At 41.8% G+C, this 19,332-nt stretch overlaps 1 protein-coding gene across 13 annotated transcripts in view; it reads right to left on the reverse strand.

Annotated features, from left to right (window-relative positions):
* The window catches only part of TMEM131L (transmembrane 131 like), an 81,362-nt gene that overhangs the window by 43,853 nt on the left and 18,177 nt on the right, over positions 1–19,332 (reverse strand). For all 13 annotated transcript variants that reach the window (XM_065062666.1, XM_065062664.1, XM_065062657.1 and 10 more), the window contains 2 exons: positions 1,275–1,346; positions 219–342 (listed from right to left, as the gene is read on the reverse strand). In XM_065062666.1, coding sequence (XP_064918738.1) covers positions 219–342; positions 1,275–1,346 — 196 coding nt within the window. The remainder of the gene's footprint in view (positions 1–218; positions 343–1,274; positions 1,347–19,332) is intronic.

A 19,332-nucleotide genomic window follows, 5' to 3' on the forward strand; every position in this document is an offset into this window, starting at 1 on the left:
GCTGTAAAAATTTTCCCTTTATATTTCCAATTGTAGGTTTTGGATGTCTTCTCATTCACCAGCCTAAATAAAAGTGAGCAAAAAGAAATGCTACCAAAACCAGAAAAAAAGTTGGAGGTCCTACAAAAAAGCATGAAGAGAAACCACATCGGCCAAAGGAAGCACGAAGGCTTGGCACTTGGCCATTACATAGTTTCCAAAAGTACATCAACACTCACCTGGCTATGAGGAGGAGACACATGAAACTGTCTAGTAGCTGTAAACACTGAATTCACAACAATTTCTCTATCTCTACTAGGGTTGTAGGCATGCAGCATTTTAGCTCTGGGTAACCCCAGTAATCTAAAGCAGGGGGGAAAAGAAATAAATTATTCACTTTATAAGCACAGGCAATACACAAAAAAGCAACAAACACAAATCACTCTAAAACATGTTGATGTGCAATAATTTCCTAATTGTAACTATTCTTCGGAAACATGCCAAACAAATTTTGTCCTTTAGTATACAAAGACAAGTAACACTAAAATGTGAGAGGTGCACTTAGCCAAAACTCCTTTGACTCACCAGAAGTTTAAGAAAAAAAACAAACCTTACCAGGCATGAAGTTTTAAATAATACAGCATAAATAACCAAAGCCTTGTTTTGTCAGGTAAATAAATGATTCTCTTAAGGCTTTTGCTTTAGCTAATACAGCCTAAGACCCAGCATCTCACACATTCATTCTATGCATCCTCTGAAACATTCCTTTAACTCAGAACTGGACCATGTTTCTTTTCAGTTACTGATAGACCAAAGACCAATTATCAGTTAAGAATAATTTTTAAAGCTTTCTTAAAGGAGAATTTAAAATAAATAAATTAATTAAATCTCAAGTATTCTACCAGTAAGTTTTGCCTAGGACTTTCTGGATTTTATTTTCAGAAGTTAAAGGAAGTAACAAGCTCCCCCTCCACTTGGAAGGCAATTTTTCAAGAAATGAAACACCAGCATGAAAAACTGATCTGACATCCAGGCAGAACCACCTGAAATATACACAGAAAGTATCATCATTTGCTATTCCCTTTTCCTCCTTCCTAGAACTATGCTGATTTTCATTTACAAAGCACTGTAAGGCAAGAAACACAGTTTGAACTCTGTGGCAATTAATTACTATTTCTCTTTCTTTCAGAGGGTGGCATGATCTTGGCTAATGCTCTTTACCCAAACATAGCCCACTAGAGTTGTTTGTCCCCACTTCGTTATTAATCCAAATAACAATAATTTAAGATACTCACTGCATTCCAAAATGCAGAACTGACGGGTGAAAATGTAAGGCCTTCCCATTTGGAGGCACCTTTGCTGAGAAGCTGGAAAAAAAGGAAAAGAAGCCACAATTAATATTTAGTGGGCATGACACTACACATTGCAGGGGAAGAACATAAGTTACAGCCTCTGACTATTTACAGTCTAAACACACTCGACTTAGAAATCTTTTCATACATTCCTCTCGCTGCCATAAGATCAACCTTTTAAGAAGGTTTCCATACAATGGCACATGCTGGAAAGCTCATGGCAATCCAAGTGCAGTTTGAGAAGTATCCCATGTTAGAAGCAATGCTGCCTTGGACAACCTCCCTTCTGCGCACATTATCTCCTCAGTCGTGGTGATACAGCTCTTTGTGGGGCTGCACAGTGAACTACAGGAGGGAAAACAACTTGAAAGTCCCAGGGAATGAAAACTATGTCAGCACAGAGCAGATCCCCAGTCTTGTCCATTCAAAATTCACACGGGCACTGGTATGAGCACACCTGAGAGCTGCAGAGGTAAAGGAGTAAATAGCAGCTTGTGCAAAAGCCAACATCAAAAGAAGTGCTTGCCTAGCTGTGGCTTCAATGCAAAAGCCAAGTCGTTTCTTATATGCAAAAGAGAGTAAGAAATAATGTGAAACACACACATCATCATCTTCCCTTTGCCCCAGGAAAATTCACAATAAAGTTCCCATCAGTTCTAGCACATTTTGACTTGCTTCAATGTGAGTTGATGCCCTATAACATAGACAGAAATCCCAGGATATCTTCACCACTTTCTCAATTAAAACTTGTCTTCCACAAGTCCGAACAATCACAGCGGTAAAAAACAAGCTCAGCACTTGTTCATTACATCTATGTCCCCAGTGCTATGCTCTTAAAAACTTCCCCAGAAGCAGTCTGCATGTTGCATAGTCAGAACAAGTTTCATCTTTACTGGATGATGCTAATAAGCATCTTAGGAAGGATGAATCTGAGAAGGGAAGGATGGACTGTGGTCTCATTAGTTATCCAGCTGGTTTGTCTAATGTGCGGTAGTGCAGTTAATTGGTTCCCAATTTAAAAATGTAGTTGTGTAACATTACACCTTTAATATATTAAAGTACCTACATAATTCTGTTGTTATACTCCAAGCCAAGAGAGACATAATAATTTACTACTAGTCAGGAAAAATCAGGTGTATTTCTCACAGAAGGGAGCAAACTCTCTTGCTGCTGTAGCAGGAGGAATGCAATATATTCAGGTAGCATTCCTGGGGAACTGCTAGAAAATAACAAGAGAACAGATGATGCAGAACTACAAAGTCCAGATGAAGGACGGTGTCCTTCTAACCACTCAGCTCTGCCTTGGCCAGCTCTTGCTCCGTTTCTAGAAAAAACACAGCAACAAGCATATTCTTCCCCTTCCAAAAGTCATCCCCAAAGACACACCCAGCAGGCAAGTCGGAGTAGCATTGCTGTGAACACACACAAATTGAAGTTACTATTTCAGTAAAAGCCCCAGACATTTGGGGGAAGGCACATTTCCCAAGTGTCCTCAGATCCCTTTTTCATATGCACACACATATATAGCAAAATAAAAGTTAAGACACTACAGTATCACCCTGAACCCCATCACCCCTTAAGTTTCTAACATCTTACAGGTACTGCTTGAAATACATTTTCCCACCAGAAAAACCTTTGCTAAGAAGGGCAAGAAGCTGGCACAGAGGAGCACTCAATTTGTGTAATTGGCAGCAGCTCTCCAAGACTTACTAATTTTCCTTCTGGGGAGCTCTAGAAGCATCAGCTCTTTCACTCTCAACCCTCACTCTCTGCAACAGGGACTCAATGCACCGACTGGATGCAAACCCAGCTGTGGATGTAGGAGACTGTTTCATTTGGTTTGGGCGAACAAGGCCATGCTGTAGCACTGATTCTTAAAAGTGCACTATATTACTGTTCAGTCAACAATCATGTCCAACGCTCTGCTCACCAGAAAATGGGAAGAGCCCAACAAAGAGCAGTAGCAGCAGGATCCCAGGCCTGACATCCCACTCCTTCTGGAGAAGGCAGCCTGGATGTGGGACGGCTGAAGCTAAGCCTCAGCTGATGAACTCTGCAGGCTCCGACTCCTGAGCATGGAGGTAACTTTCAGAGCATCCCTGCACACTGCTCCCCAGCAGCCCCAGGAACGGGCCCACGGTTACAAGACATCCAGCTTCTGCTCTGCACCCCACAAAAGCCGCCAAATTGCTCCAAGCCCCAGCCTGGCCCCAAAAGCAGAACATCCACATTCCTAGGGTGCTTTGCTCATAACCCTGCCCGCTGCCCCACTCCAGGGCATCTGCACTGCTGATCAGCAGCCCCAAAGCCCCAAACCTGAGAGCTGAGCTTATTCATCTGCAGGACTAGTGGAAAAAGAAATCCACCACCATTTAGGGTTTCTTCTTCCCCCAAAGGAGAAGACGACAGGTTGGATTAGCAGGAATGAGCAGGGAATCATTCTGCCCATTGCACCTGAACAACTGGCATGCATTTTAAAGCCCATCACTATAGAGAGAAAGGGACTGGACCATCTATTAATAGATTAGAAGTGTAATTCTCCAATGTGTTACCACAAGTTTCAAAGCCAGCTGGAAGCTGGCAGAACATCCTTCTGTATCCTCACTCTCCAAACACAACTCAATATATTCAGATTTCTGCAGGGGACCTGACAGGGAAATAAATGTCAAAGGCAATTTATTGTGACATTTAAATGTTCAAGATACTTTTTAAAAGAAAACATTTACTTTTTGGATTTCTTTTTTAAACTCAGCTTAATAATGGATTCACCTCAAATTATGCCAAAAACTACTCTTTGGCTTCAGACATGTCTAAAAAAGTACATGGGTCATTTCATGAGAATGTTACAGGCCTGGGAAAGATGCACAAATATTAGACGAGGAATGGAAGTCTTGAAACAACAAATGTGGAGAAACAGTCCTCTTCGTAATTGAAAATGCCTAGTTTCCAACTATTCTTTAATTGCTTTTAAGATCAGTTAACATCACATTAAACACACCATCGAACAAAGCCAGACTCCACATTCAATGGCATCTCTGCTTTTTCAGCCAGACCAGTCGCACATCGAGTTCTGAATGTTAAACTTCCATACAGCAGGTCAATTCCAGCATTTCAGGGGACATTTTTAAGCACAAGTGAACTGGAGGGAAATGGGAGAAAGAAATAGAAGGGGGAAGGGAGATCCTGGCATCTACTTTAAACACTTAGCAGTAATTGACTTTGTTTCAAAAAAGAAGTTTAACTTGTCCCATTATCACTTGCCAGCTCAACAATTCCTCTCCATCCTCACAATTTATTTCAAATGCTGGTCCAGAAAAAAAAAAAAAAAAAAAAAAAAAAAGTAAGAACAGCTGAAACACTGGGGAGGGCTCCAGAGGTCACCCAGAAAACCCAGGGCAGGGGGAAGATGGGGGGCAGGCTCTGTGGGAGGATGGCAGGAGAGGATGAGCCCCAGAGACCCACAGCTCCAGCCCATCACCCCGATTCACAGCAAACACCCAGCAGAGAGGGACAAATCCTGACTGGGCACCCAACTCACAGCACCAGATGGATGTGGAACAGACAAAAAGGGGCTGGAGGAGAAGATGGGGTGAGGAGGAGGGGTGACACCAGGGGAGAAGAGCAGGATGAAGGAATGCAAGAACCCCTGACCGCCTGTGCAAGCAAAGTATGTGGGCAGCAGCTTTGTTTTTTTTGTTGTTGTTTCTTAAAAGGAGCATGAGCTGTAACATCTTAAGCCATCATATTCCCTCCACTGAGAAGCCCCAGAGGTGCTTCTCTGTAGGGAAAAAGGCATCAGAGATCATGGAGAAGTTCCAGCCTTTTACATTTCCTGCTCCAGGAAGGAACATTTTGGTCTCCTTTTGACACAGGACTAAAAAAAGGGGACAGCACTACAGGGATGCTGAGAGTGCTGTTAAATACATAATTGAAATTGGTTTGCTCTTACTCTTTCAGTTCTTTTACACTTTGATGTAATTAGTAAAAATAGACAAACAAGCAGGTCAGATTTTTTATATATTTATCTATAGCCCTAAACTCTAATATATATATATATATGCAATGTATATTATACAAAAACATCTGTTCCAAATAAGCAAAGCCCCTTTTACCTCCTGCAAAGCCCAACAGAAAAAAAGATGCTTCTTTACAACAGAATTATTCATACTTCAATGGCCAAAATCAAAAGAGAAGTATTCTTCCCAAAAATTCAAACAAAAGACCAAATCTACTCTGAATAAATTGTTTGGTGTTGTGAAGGGGTTTTTTTAAAGAAAACTTCAAGATTTATCTAATTATGCGTATAAAACACTCAGCAATCTGCAGAATCTGGGCAGAAATGGAGGAAAGCTTCCTGCAAGTTTATCCCAGTGTCTCTTTTTCTTCCATCTGCTCCCTTAAGTCTTCCTCATATCCTTATTTCTTTAATCAATTACCTTAGATTGTTTTAAGATGCATATTATCTGATGATTCAGACAGCAACATCTGTAGTTGAGAAAAACTGTACTTGCTACTTGGTGCCCTTTCTTCATATTTTCTTTTTGTGCCCTTTGTTCACAGCAGATGAAGAAAAAGCAAGTCAGCAGAGGCATTTTATTGTCAGGTCTTTTCTTTATGGTTGCAGGGTTTTCTTGGAAGCAGCAGACAAAAAGGACTAGATTATTTAACGTACAAGAGGGCCTTTTTGAGTGATTCTGCTCAGGCAGCACTGTTTTATTTTTCAGTATATTGATTAAATAAAATTTGACTTCGGCATTTTGCCACTTGTTCAGTGTAGGAATACTAATGAACCCACAGAATGAGGTTTTGAGGAGCAAAAGCATGTAGGTATTGTACAGAAAGCACAATTTTTATGTGTAAACTGAAACAGAGAAATTAAATTTAAAACACTTCATTTACTGATTAATTTTGGATTAATTCCTTTAGATTACACCTGATAAAGAAAAAGCAGATTAAGAGAATAAGATTCACACGCACGGAAACAACCAAACCCAAATACTTTTAATAGTTTTGATTACAGCTGATGCAAATTATTTTGAAAAATGCAAACAGTTAATTAAGAGGAAATTGATACAGAAATAGAAACAGCAGCTGAACAGAAGTCTTCTGCAGAGCAGATACAAAGCTTCCGTTTATCACAGCCCCTAGTCCCTCTCTTCTCTAATCTTCCAATTTACCAAAGGCAGCAAAAGCACCAAGCAGTAGTTAGAAAGGTTACAAACTGCAGCTCCTGAAGGACACACAGCACCTTTGAAAGAGGTGATAAAATTGTTTGGAAATAAGAAATTACAACTTGATCGAGGTAACTCTGCTGCCAACAGGAACATTTTTACATTATCATTTTTTTGTAATCAAACTAAACTTCTTTCCTAGAGGCAGAAAGAGTCCTCAGAAATCAGAAAATAAGTTCATTTTGCAACAACCCTATAGAGCTCACAGGCAAGCTGTATGTGCTGTGTCTCTACAGGGCTGTGACATGTGGAGAAGCTCCTGCACAGTTCCCTAAGCCCTGGATGCTTTACAAGAGTTCTCCTGAAGCCCTGTACTGACCTCGGACTCAGGTGATAACACAGGAACCACTTGGTCTTTGCAGGTTTTTTTTTTTTTTTTAAAGAAAAAAAAATGTCCAGAAAGTAAAAGAGCAAAAATGTGAATTTTAAACACTGGAAACCTAAAAGGCAAAAAAACTCCAGTATTTTTAGCACTGCATTGTTTAGGGAAGAGGAGGAGGACTGACTCACTGCTTCTGAATGCTTGGGATCTGCAACCCATCTTTAGGAATTCACTTGCATGCTTTAGCAGAGAGCTCTGCTGCTGCTGGAAGAAGCGTGATCATCTTTATTTCCTCTGAATGACACTATGTACATCAAGGACTGCAGCCTAGACTGCGGAAAGCAGGAAAGCCCAGAACAGTATTACCCATCAAATAATGTGTGCACGCATGCCTGCTATTCTGGCTACAGGAAAACTGGAAAGGAGCTAAACCAAAATAAACCAGTGAAATAGACCAGATAATCTCTCTAAAAACAAATCCCATGATCTCTGGCCAAGGTCATGATTTAAGGAGGCAGACAGATCTAGCAAAAAAAAAAAAAAAAAAAAGACAAAAAAAAAAAAAAACACCAAAAAACACCACCACCACCACCACCACACAACTTCTGAAGTTGAGGAAGCAGCATATAACCAAGACCTGCTCAACAAAGTTTCAATGGGCTGATACTTAGTTTATTTCAAAAAGCACAGAAATGAAGAGGTAGGTAAGCTCAGCTCAATGTGCAGAGGACAAACTATTCTCTGTTGCTTCCATTTGGCCCCTTGGTCATCGTTCTCTTCCGACAACCTGAGCAGCCCCCTCCGCTCCTCTCCTCCTGCCCTGGTGTTTTCACTGCCATCAGGTGTCTTTCTGGGTAACTTTCTCTCCTCTCGCTGCCTGCACTCCCTCTTCTAATAAAATTCTGCAATAAGCCTTATACAAACCCTTCGCAGAATAGTTACCTAAGCCAGCAGTGCTTCAGTTTTATTTATTACAAAACTACAAAGTCACAATGACCAAACTCACAATATTTCACACGGTATAGCTCTTACGAAGTCACACTTCTCAATGGGATATAAACGGAAAGACACAGATTTTATAAAATGGCTTTTCTGCCTACCCTCACACCCAGTCGCCTTGAAAAATGTCCAAAGAAGCTAAATGTGGACCGTGGTAAAAATTAGAATAAGACTCATGAAGAAAACTAGTGGAGAAGATAAGCAGCAAGGCACAAAGAACTACGGCGAGCATCCTGGTGAAAAGGCTTTCTTCTCCAGATGTGCCTGTGGTTTGTACTTTAGCAGCAGCAGCACAATAAAGCATGTGTAACAGCAGAACGGAATTACTCCCTCCCATAAAGCAGTCTTCAACTTCTGAAATAACTGAAATCTGTACTAAATTAAGAAATTAATTCACAATGACTTGAGTTCATTTGAAATTGTTTCTTCAAACCTCTTCTTCCAAAATCCTTTAGCCACCCAGATTTCAAGCAACAACCAACACGGTCTAGAGATGGTGCAGGGGGACCCTGTATTTTTAGGCATCTTGGAGAGTCTGCTTGAACAGGATGGAGAAAAAAAAAAAAAGCAGACTTTTCAAAAATCAAAAAGTATATAAACCCCTAGAAACCCCCAGCACAGATCTGTGAGAACAGCAAGTCCCTTATCAGTGAACTGGGCATGCAAACCAGGCACCCATGTGGCCTAAGCTGAACCTGCAACTACTTGTAGACACACACACACACACACAGAAAAGGAGTCTTTTTCAGCTAGGCTGAGAAATATCTAAGTTATTTGTTTTGGATGAGTGTACGGGGCCCACTGGTTCAAAATGCACACCAAACATTTTTCTCTGAAGCATCTCTACCACTGGCAGCAAATCCCAAATATCCTGGCAAGCAGAACATCCACCTTCATTTTCCTTTTTGCTCCATATAATTTAATAATTGCCTGTTCCTTTTGCAATATTTCATAAGGTGATTTCCAAATACTTAAGACAACAATAACTCCTCTGAAATAAACCCTTTAGATTGCCTTTTTTTTTTAAGCTTCCTTACAATTTAACTTTTAAAAGCCAGCAATTTTCTCTTAGTTCTTCCTAAAAACGAATTAAAAGAGTTGCTTGTCTAATACAAATACACACTTTAGGCTCCATAAGGAGCCTTGGCATTCTTGACTTTTAATCTCAAATTACCAGGTCCCAGACTTCTGCATTTCATGTCTTTTTCAAGAATGCTTTTAGTCCATGAGTATGCAAAACAAAAACATAAATCTCAAAGGCACACAAAGCAGCTCATGCTATTTTTTTTCCTTTTTAAACCTCAAAGCTTTTTAACAAAATTTACTTTTTTCGAGTAATTTGCTTACCCTGTAGCTGCCAAACCCCCCAAAAAACCCCAAACAAACAAACCAACCTTTAAACTGCCTGCATACCCACCAGGTTTGTTCTTCAAAAAACTAATGCTAAGATCACAAATAATTCTGCCATGTTAACTTTTGCCTATCTTAATTAACAAGCATTGAGAGAGGCAGTCAAACCTGAAAGCAACCTGGCCTACTTTGTACATGTAAATAAGTGGCTGCTTTTTGAAGAATGCTGTTCAACTCTCACAACTCAAAAAATCACTTCAAGAGGAGCTATGAGACTCCACACCTCTGAAAGACCACGCTGTTTACCCAAACCCCTGCTCAGAGTCTCTGAACTCAAAATGAAACATTTTCAAGTGGAGATGAGCTGCCGCACAGCCTTTTTCAGACACTTTGAAAACATGAACTGTAGGGAAAGTGAAGAGGCTTGCACCGTGTCAGACACTGCCTTCTCCAGCTAAAAGCACAGCACTAAGTGCAAACCTTGTGCTGAAATACCATGAAATTTAAATTACTGTTCTGAGCCCCCAGTTTTCAAAGCATTTTACTGAAAGCAGTCAAATTTCACAGCATGGCCCCATGAAAGAAGTAGGATAAAAGAACCTTAAGGAAGGCAGAAGACAAACCACAAACCCAGTTGCCTTCTACCTAAGGAGAGCACACTTATTTTTACTTACTAGATCGTATTTAATTCTGTCCTTGCAACGGTGAAACCATGATGGAAGATTTTAGTGGCAAGCATTGTTTTTAAGCATAGTCCTGTACTAACATAATTAGGAATCTAACAGAGGGAGAGACAGATATTCCAGGAGAAACAAATACTGATTCTATCATACCTGCCTCAACTAAATTAATTCCCTTTAAAATAACAATGAACTTGTTTTCTGTTCCTGCAGAGTGTCCCCAGGACAATTAGCAGTATAGAGGGAAGAAATCCAAGTGACAAACGACCTCACCTTTTTAATGTATCAATTGCAATTCTAGTTTCATTGGTTAAAAGAAAAATTCATTTAATCAACCACACACAATTTTACTCAAAAAACCCCTCCCCAAGCCAAGAGCAAAGGGCCAATTTCTGTCAATTCAGCAGCAAACCTCCTTCAAGTGTTTCACTTTCACATGCCGGGGCAACGTGGTATTTCTCCGGCATTTCTGTGTCTGGGGGATGTGGCTCCTGCCCCAGCGCAGGGAAGAGGCCACGGGCAGGAAGCGCCGTGGGGCTGCAAAGCTCACGGCAGTAGGAAGTTGTCAAACACCATTGCGCCCAGACATCTCCCTTCGCTATTTACAGCCCCAGCCAAAAGCTTCCATCTTGGCAGAAACCATTTTATGTTAGAAGAGTTCAGCAAATGCATGAAAGGGCTCTGTGGTTGCTGATAAGCTTGACCTGCTTAATAATTAAGAGTGATAATCTTCCTACAGCAATTAAGAGTGATAATCTTCCTACGTGACTGCCTAGTGCTCTTTCTGCATTAATCCAAGCCTTCTAGTTTCTTTTTATAATGAAAGAGTACAGGCCTGTAGGACAGCTAAGGCACAGATTTGCTTGGAAGACCTTAATAGCCCATTGGAAACCTTTACACTGAACCCACTAAATAGTAAAAAAAATCCCCTGCCCTTTGAAAGAGAAAAAAAGAGCATTAACTAAAAAGGAAAGTAAGCAAATGCAAGAAAACTCAGAGCTAGGACTCAAAGAAACAGTAATAATTTTTGCTTTTAAATTATTGCCTTTGGGCTGGACCATTTCAGCCCAAATCATTAAGAACAAAGCATAATCTTTAGGGATCAACCTTTAAGCACAGTAATTTACCTATGCATATCCAATACCATTCCTTGCTCGAGCCAGCATATGAAAACAGACAACCAAAATGGGTTCAACGCAGAAAACTCTGCTACTTAGCTAGACAGTGCTGTACTAGATAGCTTAAAATGCTACTACCGTGGCAAAGCAAGCACTACAATACACAGTTCAGATGCATTATGCATTAAATTATTTTACAAACTGGTAAGACACTGTGGAAGTCCCTCTTGAAAACTCAGATATGCACACCTCTTTCAAAATCCTTGCACCAAGCATTTGCTTGAGTAACACATCAACACCACCCTTCTCAGTGCATGTTTCAGTTTTATAAGGAGAAAAAAAAATTACTGCTATTGATTGCCTGAATTATTAAAATTTAATTCCCTCCTCTAACAGATGAAACTTCATGCAAGACTTTCTGAAGCATGTGCAAACCACCCAGAATTCAAACTACATACACTAGCTTTCTAGGAACACCTCATTTTTCATGTCACTGAATAGCATTTTCACAGGCTATACTATATGACTGCAAAAATATAATGTAAAGGAAAAAGAAATACAAAGAGAAGGTGCAATGCTACACCCCTTTTAAAGGTACTTTAAGCATGGTGCTGCACAGTGAAGCTGTGGTTACAGTCATCGTGCATAGAGCAGGGGAACAAAGCTGCTCACCCCAGGGGCCACTACCAAATCTTAAGGAGGAAAAGTTAAATCTTTAAGTCAGTAACAAAACAGCAAAACCAAAAAAGTAGCTTCAGCCCAAAATCATCAACTCTTCATCTCACAGGAGCATCTCTCTTTCGTTCTTGCTTTCCACTCCTCCCAGTTGAGATGTATTACATCCTCTTGAGGTGCCCTCCAAACATGTCTGTGTCACTTAACAAAGCTTTTCGTACTGGTGCAGTAACCTATTGGATCTATGCCATTTTACAGAAGTGATGCATTATATTAATTATTACACTGGACATCTATTTTCTATAGAAAAATATGGAACTTTTTCCTATGAAGAACCTTTTAAAATTCCAATAGCAATAAAAATTTGCAGGCTACTCTTATTGTTCATTCACATTTTAACTGATTGCACTGTGTATTTTCATCACCAAGTATATGCTTCAATAGTCATTTTATATATACCTAAAGCCAAATTCTTTCCCAGTTTGCCATTCAAAACTCCATTTATATTTTCAAGTACCTCCCCTTCTGTGGGCAGAAAAAGCAAGGGAGAATCCTCCACAGCATCGGATCACTTCCACTTTCTCACCCAAAGTCGGTAAACCCCTGTGGTGGCAGGACACCAGGCAGGCAGGCAGCCTGCCGAATTCCCCTGGCTGCTCTCTTGGAAAAGAGCAGATTGCTGCACTCGCCTGTCTTGTGTCACTCGGCGTCCTGGGTCGCAGTATGCAAAATGGAAAGGCAGCTCCATCATTTAGTGCTATTAATAAAAGGAAGCACTCTCACAGTGTATTTGTGACCTACTCCTAAGTACCACTGTATATTTAGACTTTGTTAGATTACAGTGTTAAAGAAAACATAGATATGAAAAAATTGGCACCAGAAAATTCAAACTGGCAAAAATCCAAAAATTTTGTCATTACCAGGATTAGTAGTTACAATGCTTATTGCAGAAATTACCAGGCCCTTACAAAACATCTGGGATCTGCCAAAGCCAATGCACAGCATATGCTCTGAGACAATTTCTTCTGACATGCAAAATGCTGCAACCTTCTGCTATTAAACGTAGCAGAACCATATGAAACACACCCTGTTTCACAGGTTTATTAACAAAATGTCTACCACCAAAAAAAGCCTCAGGTATGTTACAGTTGGCACGTTAAACTCTAGAGCTCTGATTTCCAGCAATGGGCACCTTGAGCCAACAGGTTAACATTTGTTTCCTTCAGCAAGATAGCTGGTGGGGGAAGGAAGAGGAGAAAAATGAGCTAAAAAAATATAGGAGGAAGTCAGCTTTTGATTATTTTGTATCAGTAAAAAAAGAAAAAAAAAAAAACAACACCACACATGCAATCAAGTATGAGACTCCACCTCCCCTAGATTCTTCCATTTCCTCCTTTATTTCAAAGCTAAGAAGCTGAGTGGAGTTCACCAACTTGAAATTTTCACCTATGAAACTAAGGGCAAAGAATCAGAAATGCTATTTTTAGTTTCTTAACGAGCCTCAAACCAGAGGTGTGCTTCCACTGCAAGAAGGGATGCACTTTGCTTCTGCATGCTTCACACATTAACCTGTTTGACATGGAGTTTCTCAAGCTGCCTGTGAGGGGAAAAGCTCCTCCGGAGAGGCCAAAGGCCTCTCTACAGCCCAGTGTATTTAACCGAGCTTGGCCGTACATCTCTTGCTGCTCATTCCTCTGCAAGATAAATGGGAGCCCACTGGGACCCGCACAAAGTCCTGGTGAAGCCAGCAGGGCTTTTTGTGAGCAGAGGGGCTGTGGTGGGCTGGGGAGCAGGACCAGCCTGGAGCTTTGCCCCCTTCTTAAGGGCAAATTTGAAAGTACGGACCCACGTGTGACCTAAGCGCATGTAAAAAAGTGCATTCAGTCTCTGAACAGGCTTCATCATGTCACTCCACGGCAGTATTTTAACACTAAAAAAGGAGCAGTGAGGCTTTGTAAGGCAGATCCCTCTTTCAAAATGGAAGATGTGGCTTTTGCCAGGAGTGTGGCAAAAAGACAGTGGAAATAAGAACACATGAGGTGCTGCCCCAAACCACAGCCAGCAGTAGGTAACACATGAATTTTCAGCTACCACAGGGTTATGTTTTCAACATCTCAACTTTTCCACAGCTCGTTAAAATTTCAGCCTATAGAGGTAAAATAACACATGTGCAAATGTTCAAAGCAAGTGTCATTGTCACGCAGCATGACCTGACATCCAAAACAGACCTTGCGACAAAGCCACGACAGACACTGGGCAACTTGCAGTTCTCCAAGTCCCAAATGAGCTTCCTCAATTTGGGAACAAAAGTGAAGGTCCCCATTTTATAATCTGGAAGTGTATGCTTTCTATGGCTGGGCGCTACCCTCCCCTCCCTGCACAGCAAACATTTCAGTAATTATTCCAAGAACAAAGCATCCACCAAAATGCAGCCCACCGCTTCAATCACCAGAAAGAATTAATAATTGTTTTTATTTACAATGAGGGAAAAAAAAAAAAATCCAAGCAAGACTGAAAGCATGGGGACCGGGTTGTGTGTTTGTTTTGAAGTGACTACCCGCATCTGCGGGATCAGCCACATTACACCAGCAACTCTGGCAACACTCACAAAGGCCAGAAATGCCCCCTTTTCAAAAAGGCAGTTTTTATGCTGCAGAAACTGGGTCAGCAACAGGCCACAGAAATACCTATGCATGGAGTAGGCACCTCGGGGGCTGCAGGCAGCAGGCTTGCAGCAAAGGACTGGAATAAAAGACAGAACATGCCAAGACAGAAATCAGACAATGGCTATTGAAGAAAGGCAGTTAATAGCAACAAAGCACGTAAAGCACGGGTCAAGGAGTCGGTCAAGTACAGGCCCTTCAACTCCCTACCCTCCTCCAGTTGCCAGGAATCAAGATTTAGACACAATCCAGCCATGCACATGGCAAACAGCACTAGCAGGCAGGCAAAAAAACTTAAGCAGGCTTGTCAAATCCAATGATAAGGAACTACAAAACTTATTCTACAGTATTACATGGCTGCTTACTTCGCAGGGGCAGCACAGTACCCCTTGCTGCTCCAGTCTCATTAAAACCAAAACAAAATAAATGAAAAAAACCACAAACCACACAAAAACAACAAACAAGAATTACATGGTTTATGCTTATGTATGGTTATGATATGCATCACCTCCATGTTCAAGTCTTTACTGTTTGTATATTTATCAACGTGTTTATTGCAGAGACCTTAATTTTAAAATGCCAGCCCACATCTTCAATTGATAGAACAATGTAATTCAGCACAAAAAAATATATATGTAGGCAAAATGTAAGGAGTGACCTACAATGTCACCACAGAGATGACATGCTGACTGCTTTGTACCCTGTGTAATAGCCGACATTAAGCGACCATGCAGCAGGACTGCTGCACACTTCTGCTAGCCAGAATACAGAGATTTGATTCTGTTTTGCACGGACCCTTAAAATAATTTTACACAAATTGAGGTGGTGGTTACACAAAGTGAAAGCAGTTACGAATCAGTCACTCCCTCCTTTCTCTTATTTCACTTCCCTTTTGCTATTGTGTATCTTTCATGGTTAGACTGCAATCTCTTGTTGGCCCTTTTAAGTTTTGCCTATCTCTTGAAAGAAGCAAGCTTTCATTTTTCCCTTCCTACCAGTATCTTTGTTCACTTTGCATTTTTATCAGGGACAACTTTTTTTTTTTTTTTTCTTCTCTTCACAATCTTTAGTCACTTTTTCTCTTGTTACCATACCTTCCCCCTCTTGCCCCTCTGGCAATTACACCCCATCCTTTCCCCACTGCCAAATTCTAGCCCAGACAGGTTCCACATAGCATCTGAGCGTTCTCCAGCACAGCGTCTGGCAAGATGTCTCACCAGCATCACGTGCGGACTCACCGGCTGTCCAGTGTCCCTCTCCCCAGCCAGGCAACCATGCATGGACAGTGACATCCTGTTTCAGTAAGGTTTTGTCTTAACCATCACGCTGCTCTGAGCTTCACTAAGAGGCAGCAGGCTGAACAGTTGCGCCCTGTGCAGCGAAGCAGACAGGAGGCATATGAACCAGCTCTCCCAAGCTTGCACTGCTCACCGAGAAAGGTCTAGTGGCTGTTGCACAGGTGTCCTTTGCTTTTACAGCAGAAAGTCCTGCAGTACCCGAGGTGCAGACTGCCAGCCACAGTCTCCATCCCTGAACAGCACAGATCGACACCAGGCATCTCAAGTCTCTAAACTTCTATGAAAACCTAACCATAGAGCACAAGTTAGCATTGCTGTGCCAGTCAGAAACGCTGGAGGTTTGAAAAAGTTACTGCAACTTCACCTGCCTCCTGGTCCTCTGCAGCAAGGGGAAGCTGCACGTGGCAGGGGAAGCGGCAGGGGCGAGACAGCTTGGTGGGGAACATGAGCACTCCCTCACCTGGGGCTCTGAAATTAGGAGACCTGGCACTTCCCCTCTCTCTGAAGGACTGGGAAAAATGGGCTGCTCCCAAGGACGATTCGAAGGAGCTAAATTAAGCTCCTTGACCATTCTCTGGTAAAACCTCCTCTCTCACTGCAGAAGGAGCTGCAGGCGATCAGCCTTCCAACATGTAGAGCTCTGTTCTGAAATCACTCCTTCACCACCACCCAGGTGCCTGGCAAGGAAGCCTCCCAACAGATAAAATCACATACTGGTGGTGGAGATGGATCCTGCCAGGCACCAAGGGCCAGCTGCAGGTCACAGGGGAGGTGAACCTTGCCCAGCTGCTGTGCTTGCAACTCTTCTGTTAGTTTGAAACACTTTTTTTTTTTTTTTTTAAATCATGACTGGTGCAATTTGACCACCACCATACCCTTTACATTGACCTGCTTTCAAGTAAGAGATGGGCAACACACACATGCTATGATGGCACTGCAAGTGTACAGGATACCACACAACACTATAATTACAGGGCAACAACACTGCGATAGTCTCACGGCCTCAGTGACACTACTGGTTTCCCCTGTCAGCTGCTACTCTGCTGCCACCTCCTTCCCCTTGGATGTGCAGCCCTTCAGGCTCTATTCGCCCCACCAGGGAGTGGGACTTGGCTGCTGCATCCACAGGTTTGCAGCTGTCTCTCTGGAGGGAGCTGTGCTGGGAGAAGGGTCCAATGAGCCCCGAGGGGACAAAACGGGAAAAAACAGCACTCGGTACAACCTTGCAGTGTAGTTATGAGATGAGCACCACTGGATACCTAGCCAAACAGTGGGCATGGAATGAAGAGAAAGAAAACCACTACTACTCCAGCATCACACATCAAAAACCCATTGCCTCTCCACCCAGAGGTTTAATCTCAAGACACCGATGTAACCATGACACTGAGTAGTACTCATTAATACTGACAGCATCACTACTCCGAAATGCTTGGGATTTGCAGCTAGCGCGTGGTGCAGGAGCCAACCTGCTACCCCATCACTCCAGCCAGGAGCTGGTGGCTGCACCAAAACCATGGGTGTCCAGCCCTGTGGGTGACAACAGTCACTTGCCAATAACTTTAGTAGAGTCCTAAGCTAAAAACACAAACCTTTTACATTTAAGACACATCTAATAATCCTTGTCAGACTGTCTCACTTTTCAAATAGAGAGCAAACAACTTCATGCAGCAATTTCTGCACGAACTACTGCAAAGGCAACTAGACCTTTCAGAACAACATCTGGTATCAAAAACTCTTAACTTTCATGCAAAGTGCATCTTCATGCTCTAAACAGTGCCTCAGCAGCAACCGTCATGAAAGTATAATTACTTTAAACTTTAACATTACTGCTTCTATTTTCTACCAAACATAGCCAAGTTTTTTAATGAATTGCAGTAACTTACCCTCAAAGAAATCTACTGTATTGGCAGATAATTCACTAAAATTCAACCAGTTTTGCTTTTTATCCTACAGCGCTCTCAGGATTCAGCTCTGTCGTGCAACAACTGCAAATACTATAAGGTACTTGAAGACAGGTTTCAAACTGGGTGAAATCTACCCATAGACCTCAACTGTTTATAAACACCTAGCCTGTAACAGATGGGTAATTAACAGCTTTCACATATTCCCAAGAAAAGCCTTGAGAATATTGTGCACTTTGCTCTGGCACTCCAACACACCCGAGCGAGGAGGACCGAGAGCCTTAAAGAAAAAAAAACCCCCACACACGTGCATTTTCAATTGCTTGTGGAAACTGCACCTCTCATCCAAGCGCACTGAGCAACAGAGTTGAAAGGCAGCACAATATACAGGAACCTCAAGACCTTGGAAACCATACAAAGGATCCTCCTCACAAATAATACAAAAACAAGCATGCATCTGTTTTTTCTCTCTCCAGTGCTAAACACACCACACTGAGGCTACTGGCTCAGAATCAACGAAGTCTCCAAAGTCTCTCTTTGTTCCAAGTGTATTCCCAACGGTGTGTGTATTCCCAACAACACGCTTCTCCAACAAACACGGACCGGTGACTGAAATGCCTGGAGATGGCATTCAAGCACATATACGTGTATTCACGTGGCCTAACTTCAGTTTGATACATGACTGCTGAAGCCCTTTCTTTCTCATTGATAAGAAATATACCCACAGCTGCAGCACTGCAAAGAGGTGCCTGATCCCACCAAACCCACGTGCTGCCCATGGACGAACTCTTCAGAAGTGCTCGCTGGGAAAAGAGCACCAGCAGGATGACACGTAGCTATTTTTTTTTTTTTTTGGCTTAATTTTCATAACCAGAGAACACAGAAATAATTGAAGCAGCTTCACAGGAAAGGTCAAGACCTCAGTACACCAACAAACTTAAAAAAAAAAAAATTAACATTTGGATCCACTGCTTGCCAAACAATGTCAGCTCTAGAAGAAGCATGCAGAAGTTGACGGCAGCACTTGCAGGGACTCAAAGCCGGTCTCTAGAGCTCCTGCATGTCTGAGAATCTGTGCAACAATCCCGTTCTGGATCCTCTCCCAGGGCTCGCAAAAGCTTTTCAAGCATACACCCACCACACGGGTGAGTGGGAGAAGCCGTCCAGTAGATCAGGAGGGGAAACAGGGCCGTAACAACATGGTAGCATTCAGGGGGCACAGAGAGGAACAAAGAACAGTAAAACAAGAGAGTCTGTAACTTTCCACTTGATCACTTATCAGCATTCACACGTGATTAAAAACAAGCTTAGAAATTACCACTCAAGAGATAAATATATACGTGCTACCAACAAGGCAGACAGTAGCAGAAACGAAGATAAGTAGATTACGTAGTGGTCATTTATCTCTTTATCTACTTTGTAATGCTGAGACTGCCTATTTAATTCCGCATTAACTTTTTTTTGAGATAGAGGTGCAGAGGTATGTGACAACAGAACCATCCTTCAGTCTCTCACAGAAAATAACCAGGTCCCAGAGAGAAATATTAAAACAATGAACAGTAATCCAAAAAAACTGGAAAGCAATTTATAAACACAAAAGAAATACCGATACATTAGAACAATTTTGACTTAAGGTTACTTTTCTTCTTCATATATATCATTCAGGTTTCTGAAAGTCTTCACAGGAATTTTGAAGTGCACCAGATATATCATCCTATTGATATCCAAGCCTCTAGAAGGCCAGAACAGTTTAAAATCCTAGGA

This window comes from Columba livia, chromosome 4, assembly GCF_036013475.1.
Source record: "Columba livia isolate bColLiv1 breed racing homer chromosome 4, bColLiv1.pat.W.v2, whole genome shotgun sequence".
NCBI lineage: Eukaryota > Metazoa > Chordata > Aves > Columbiformes > Columbidae > Columba > Columba livia.